Here is a 6,623-nt window from a genome sequence, read left to right as displayed (position 1 = left end):
TATTAGAACGCATAAAACATTTTCTTCCTCCCACACTTGACAGCTATTTATTTGGTATTTAGAGAAAACAATCTTTCTGTGTACCTTTCCCCTTTCAAATTGACTTTTTTAACTCATAATGTTGTTCGTATAGTTTTATTAATTTTTCACCACATATTTATGAGACAAGAGCTGTGTAAAGATGTTAAGGAGGGCAAAGCCATAAAGATTTGGGGGCTTCAAAAATATCCCACGTTTTAATAACTACAAAATTAAAGTAAAGAAAATGAATGAATCTATGCATTTATTTTAAAATATGGATAAATTAAATGCTTTATTGATATGGTAATGTGAGAAGAACTTAAATACTAGATAAGGCTGATTTCTAAAGAGAATCCACTTGCCACTTGGAGATCGTCAGCCAGGCAATTACCCATCTAAATTCGGCGTACTTACAGGGTATCAAGGGGCGATTGGGGAGGCCATTACATCACGAAATTCGTCGGCTGGGTCTCGAGCGCTTTTGGTCCATTGTTGAGCACATAATTAAGCATCGCTTAGCTTATGTAATTAATGTCAGGCCAAATGGCAACGCCAAGAGCCCGAGTGGAGAGTCTAATGAACCAGCTGCGTGTGCTGATTTATATGCGACTTTTCGAGCTGGTTTGTTTGTACGCTGTCTGTCTTTTGGTTTGTTTGCTTGGAACGGCCAAATTGTGTTTTGTCACCGTCACCATCTCAAACGACGTCTCTCGATCGCGCACTTAGGCTCCGTTTATGCGCAGGCTCTGCTCGGTACTCCAGTTTTGGATTTGAGTTTTGGGTTTCTTGGACCATGTGCCTGTGACATAAGTCGCCGGGTGTACGGCCATGATATATGAATATGACAAAGCGACATGGACAACTTTATTGGCTCATGAAAAGCGCTGTCACTGCTTGACTGACATAAATCACCGAACGGCAGAAATAGGCATTCATCGCCCCGAGAGCCAGTCGATTGCAGCAGAAAACTGGCCAAAAAGTGTTCACTCAAAATAAATCAAAAATCAATCGATTCGAAGGGCCCTTCCACGATCATCTCAGTGCGGTGTGGGTCTCAGGCAAGTCCAGCGCAATCATCATTTGCATACGACAGAATATGCCGAATCGATAGCACAGCTCCTATCTGATCGAAACTGTCAAGCCAGCCGGACATTTCGCTCCATTCATGTGCCCATGGGCAAAAAGCCATATGCATTATGGAAATTAGAGCAACAATTGAACATCGTGCGGCGTTCTAAAAATAATAACCGAGTGGAGCTTTTATTGACCAACGGAGCTAAACACACAAGCCCACCTCAGCTGGGGAATCGAGTGCACGCCATCTATCGGACGAACCGAGCGTAACTGGACACGCTACCCCACACCCATTAGGAGCTACGTATGTGAAGCCTTGTTTTTCACTTTCCCTTGTTTTGTTACCATTTCAGTGCCGCATATTCCTAGGTTACAAGGGTATACCTGCCTCAAAGAAGAGCTCAGGATTGGTAGTATCTTAAAGATGATGATATGAGTGTTATGATGATATATATGGACGGTAACTGGGATTTCTTAATTGGATGGGCGACTTATATGGAAAAGACTGAACTTGCTTAGATACAGGCTATTATTGCAATTATATGCAATTATTATAATACTACTGGTTTTACTATTATTACAATTTCTATCCTTGGTATGAGGTACTACCCCGTCTAAGTCCCCGCTCTGGACACCCCACCTTATTTCGGTGCAGACCTAGAACCCTTTTAGCGCGCTGGCCTATAACTACCTTAACTATGGCTATGGCAAGTGTGCGCCCAACGCGCATGACCTCAACAATTTGACTTCACTTGAAGTGCAAACGCACATGCAAACTGTGGAGCTCGGAGTGCTAGTCCGGCTCAGAACGCTACGGTCCTGTTGCGTGCCCACCGAAATGGTAATGGTAGGGATAGGATAGGGGATTGTCGGCGGTGGTCGAGTGCCGAACTGACCCTTCACTTTAGCAGCGAATGTTTTGGGTCAGTGCTCAGTTGCGTTGAGTTCGTGACCAGAGGCGGGCGTATTTCTGATTCCAAATTCATATTCATATTCGATATTAATAAATCCTCGGCGGCTGCTATTGGAGACCCCAGTTCCCGGTCCGATCGGCATGATTCGGCGATTGTCTGGCGAGCACTGAGAAGAAGTCATGGGCTGTGCCAGCAGCACTCCCATGGTTGCAACGGCGGGCAGCGAAATGCTGAAAGCCGCCAGCCATGTCAAGCAGAAGGGCGAGGCCGTCGTGGAAGGTGTGTGAGTGTGCCAGAGTGTGTGTGTTACCAATCCGGGCTGGCTATTAGTTGGTTTTGGCCAGCAGATGACATTTAAGAGAGTGCAGCCAAGGGAAGTTCCGAAAGGCCAGCGAGCGTATACTTGATGTTCGTGGCGTATACTTGATGTCCAACGAAATTAGGGCCTTGATCTATATTTATTAAATGTCAGCTTATAAAAGAGGCTTTCTAAGCGTATAATTGTTTGTCCTTGGCAATTGCACTTCAATTCCTAACTATTACCAATTTGTTTTAGTCACTTGACCTTAAGATTCATTCGAATACTGTACTCAATTTCGAAGCCTCACCAAGATGAAGTCCTTGACCCCTGGCTCCAATCAATATTTAATCCATTTAATTAACGACCACCAACAAGCTGGTAAATTCCCACTTAATGCCAAGAAATTCGATACATCCAGGCACAATGTACGTAATAAATGTGCTCGAATTTCGCATTATTATAATAACAAGCCACGTAATAAAGGACAATTGGCCAGCGCAATGCGTGCCGCGGAGCCTTTCGGCCTGATTTTTCGCCTTTCTGCCGCAGTGGGTCGCAAGTGAAAGCTGCCTCCAATGCCATCAGCCGACAATATTTTTATACATTTATTTTACGCATATGAAGAAAAACGACTTGGTTGCGTGACCGAGCCGTCAACGAATTAGAGCAAAACATTGACTTAAAAATATTATACGTTCGTGTGCACTGAGGGAAAGTGCTATAATTAAATCAGGACTAAACTCCATAAATTTGCTAACATTATTTTTAAAAGAACCGCCATTTAGGCAGCTTTCAAAAATTGTGAATATAGTCTGTAAATAATTAAAAGTAGAGATCATTTTATGATTAAGTTAAATATTTGCAAAGTATTTAAATTTATTTAAATTTATTTAAATACCATACTTTAATGCACAATGGACTTTTGTATTATTTTTTAAAGAATGAAAAAGACTTATTTATTAATATTTTTGATATTAATAAGCTTAGAACTTAGATGTACTTTTAGGCACTAGGGCTGTTGATTTTTTTCCACTGCACATTACACCAGCACTCCTCTTGGAAAATGGCAAATGAAAGTGCTTCCATTCCCTTGCTCCTTGCAGACGCCTCTGAGACGCTGACCACCACTTTGGACACGGCCAAGGAGACCGTTGGAACGGCGGTGGCGGGAATAACCAACGAGCTGGGCAACGCCTTCAAGGAGGGCACTCAGGCTCTGGACGAGGCCAAGCACAAGGTCATGGAGGGCCTGCATCTGGAAGAACCAAAGGAAACCGAGGAGAAAACAGATCCTGAAGAGGCTACTATGAGCACTTCCCGGGCTCCAACTCCGCAACTAAAAGAGGAAGATGCAGATAGCCTGAAGACCTCTACGCCGGAACCGGAAATCGAAAGGGCTCTGGCCAACGAGGAGGAGAGTCCGCCCAGTCCGAAACCCACGCTGCAGGAGATGGTTCAGCTGAGCGCCGAGGTCTCCCTGGTGGCAGAGGCAATAGCACCTCCTGCCGCAGAATCAACCGAATCAACTGCACCTGAGGTACCCGCACCTGCAACCTCAACCGAATCCTCCGCCCCCGTGGAGTAAGTAAGCCTAGAGAGCACCTGATGCATCGCAAATCCGTAATCGCTAACCCGTACCCCCGTAGCCCCATCGCAAATCCGTAACCCGTAGCGCCACTGCACCCTGAAGTTTTCGCGTAGTTTGTACCTGCAACGTTCGCTTATGATTCGTAGTTCCCGTCGTAGCATCCCGATATTTACCTACATTTATTCTGGCCTAATCGACATATTACTTTCTCCTCTCTCTCTCTCTTCTTGACTTGTATGTAAATTGTAAATAAACTTACTATTCTTCTATGTACATATCATATACCCTGCCTTTGTTTACTTGCGATCCCAGCAAATCAAACTAACAAGAACAACAGCCAAGTCTTGTACGTAGTATTGTGGTAATATTTTGAATATCTTACATTATCTATATTGAGTTCGGCAAACCGAATATATAGGCTTATGCAAAATCAAATAACTACAAGGATAAATCTTTCCTAAACGTCTAGCTCTTTAATATCAAGTATAGTTTTCCTATGAACACAATTTAATAGAATGGATAATATTTGATGACTATCAAGTTTAAAGTTTAGTTAAAGTTTTGCAAAGCCGCCCCTTACACAGCCACTCACATAGCCATTAAAGAAATTAAACACTTGACACGAAATGGAATAATTCCTATGGTATGCTACTAAAACACCAACATCTTTCCACACCTAAACCCCAACACACTGAATCACACCAACCTCAAGAAGTCGTAAAGTTCGTCGTAAAAAGGACAAAGAGCCGCAAAGACCCAGTACCACCGAGTGGGAGAAGTTCGCGGACCAGTTGGCCAAGAGCAAGAAGTTCAAGCCCTACGAGAGTTTCGCCCATAGTCAGAACAAGTTCTCCGTTTACCAGGATTACACAAGCCTGCGGGACAAGCCGAATCACTACGATGGTCATTTCAGTGGCGGAAACTCGCTGAGTGCCTCCCAGTCGGATCTGTCCAGTGGTCACATAACTCCCGCCCCCACTCGTCGGGGTCAGCGGGAGTTCGCCAAGTTCGTGGGCTCCGAGCAGCCGGGCAGCATTTCACGCTCCAGTTCCAGGCTCTCGAACCCCGCCACTTCCAGGACCTTCGACTTCAATCCCCAACGCGAACGCATCAGTCTTCCAGTCACCACACGCATTGGTTCCGGTATCCAAAGAACTCCCGCGGAAAGGATTTCCGGTTGGGGCAGAGGAAGGCCCACTCCTTTGGCGGAGGAACCCGGTTATGGACGCAGGATGAGCACGGGGGTCCTCCAACAGCACCTGCGACCTGAGAGGGAGAAGTTCCTGAGCACTGGTAGCCGCCGAGCAGTACATCCCAGTACCCCAATAAGGGACGCTAAAAGGGAAAAGACCTCCAAGAAACAGCCTGCCAAGAACCTTTCTTCTAGAGAGTCGTCTTACTTGGAGTTTGATTCTCACAGAATCGACAAAAGTCCACTAACGATAACCAAACCTATTTCAAGGGATATGGTCCGCTCCAGAGAACCATCTTTCCATGAATTTGATTCCATAAAGGCACATAAGAGTCCGATTAAAGTATCAAATTTAACAAAGGAAACGCAGACTGCATCTTCTAAGGATTCCAAGCTCTTAAAAGCTGACCAAAGCCCCATGAGAATAAAAAAACCTTCGACCCAGGAGGTCGTAAGATCTAGAGAGCCCTCCTATATTGAATTCGATTCCTTAAAAGGTGATCAGAGTCCGCTGAGGGTAAAATCTTTGGCAAAGGAAGTATTTCGATCTATACAGCCGTCCTACATTGATCTTAATTCCTATAAAGCAGATAAAAGTCCCTTCAGAATGCCACAGACTGTAGTATTAAATGAAGATTCTAAGCTAGAAGAAAAGGAAACCAATGATCATCATACTTCCCTCGAGCAACTACCTCAGACAGATCTCAGCCCAAGTGAGGAAACTCACACCCCAACCAACCAACTTTTATCCTCTGCATCTCGTACACCTCAAAAGATGAAAAACCCTGTGGAAAAGGCCAAGGTTTCCACTTCAAAGAGACCATCACCTTCAGCTTCGCGTGCTTCCAGCGCTAGATCTTCAGACAGCAGCAACTTAGATGTGATAATCCAGCCCATGAGCAGTCTGAACACACCCAGTATCAAGTCCTTTACCCAGTCACCAGATCAAGTGGTAATGGAGGGCTACGAGGATTCCGACTTGGAGGCAGCGCTGGCCAGGCTGGAAATCCTGAGAGGATCCACGGCCACTCTGCATTCGCTGAGATCCTGCAGTCCTGGCAAACACACCTACACAGCTTCCCTACTGAGTTCCCGACGAACTTCGCCTTGGGTGAACCGCAAGAACTACGGAGGCACTATAGCCAAGGAAAAGAAACCATCTACATTGGTGGATGGTCCCAGGAAATCCTCAGAGACCAGCCATCAAGCCCTCGAACGCTGCGATATTTGCTATAATGAGTTTATTATAAACTAAAAGTTTACATCTATATAAATTTGTCTAAAATTCTTTTCTAATTAAAATAATGTTTATTATAAGGTGTATTATAACTATTATGCCTAAAGTAATTTGATGTACTAACTGCCATAAGTATCTGTGAGTTTCACTCTAATGTGAGATCAATGTTTAAAATTATATTATATTAAATAAAAATATTTTAAAAATGTAACTTATCACAAAATGTTTTAAACTATGGCATACTCCATTACCTTTAATAATATATTTAAATACCTTGTTAATATACAATCCTAGCT

The 6,623-nt window shown here is 44.0% G+C and overlaps 1 protein-coding gene across 1 annotated transcript; it reads left to right on the top strand.

Moving 5' to 3' along the window:
• Window positions 1-2,040: 2,040 nt before the first annotated feature.
• On the top strand, window positions 2,041-6,393 carry LOC108028169 (uncharacterized). The gene is made up of 3 exons (XM_017099830.3): window positions 2,041-2,288; window positions 3,414-3,891; window positions 4,611-6,393. The coding sequence occupies exons 1-3, from the start codon at window positions 2,189-2,191 to the stop codon at window positions 6,343-6,345; spliced, it is 2,313 nt and encodes a 770-aa protein (XP_016955319.1). The 5' UTR covers window positions 2,041-2,188; the 3' UTR covers window positions 6,346-6,393.
• Window positions 6,394-6,623: the final 230 nt, after the last annotated feature.

Source organism: Drosophila biarmipes, chromosome 3L (genome assembly GCF_025231255.1).
Source record: "Drosophila biarmipes strain raj3 chromosome 3L, RU_DBia_V1.1, whole genome shotgun sequence".
Lineage (NCBI taxonomy): Eukaryota > Metazoa > Arthropoda > Insecta > Diptera > Drosophilidae > Drosophila > Drosophila biarmipes.
Note: the sequence above shows the minus strand (reverse complement) of the source record. Positions and strands in the feature narration are given on the sequence as shown.

Excerpts from the sequence above, each read along its gene's own strand:
- LOC108028169 (XM_017099830.3), top strand. The coding sequence starts at position 2,189 with ATGGGCTGTGCCAGCAGCACTCCCATGGTTGCAACGGCGGGCAGCGAA. Across the intron at positions 2,289-3,413 it reads GGGCGAGGCCGTCGTGGAAG|ACGCCTCTGAGACGCTGACC; the intron begins GTGTGTGAGTGT and ends TGCTCCTTGCAG. Across the intron at positions 3,892-4,610 it reads GAATCCTCCGCCCCCGTGGA|AAGTCGTAAAGTTCGTCGTA; the intron begins GTAAGTAAGCCT and ends ACCAACCTCAAG.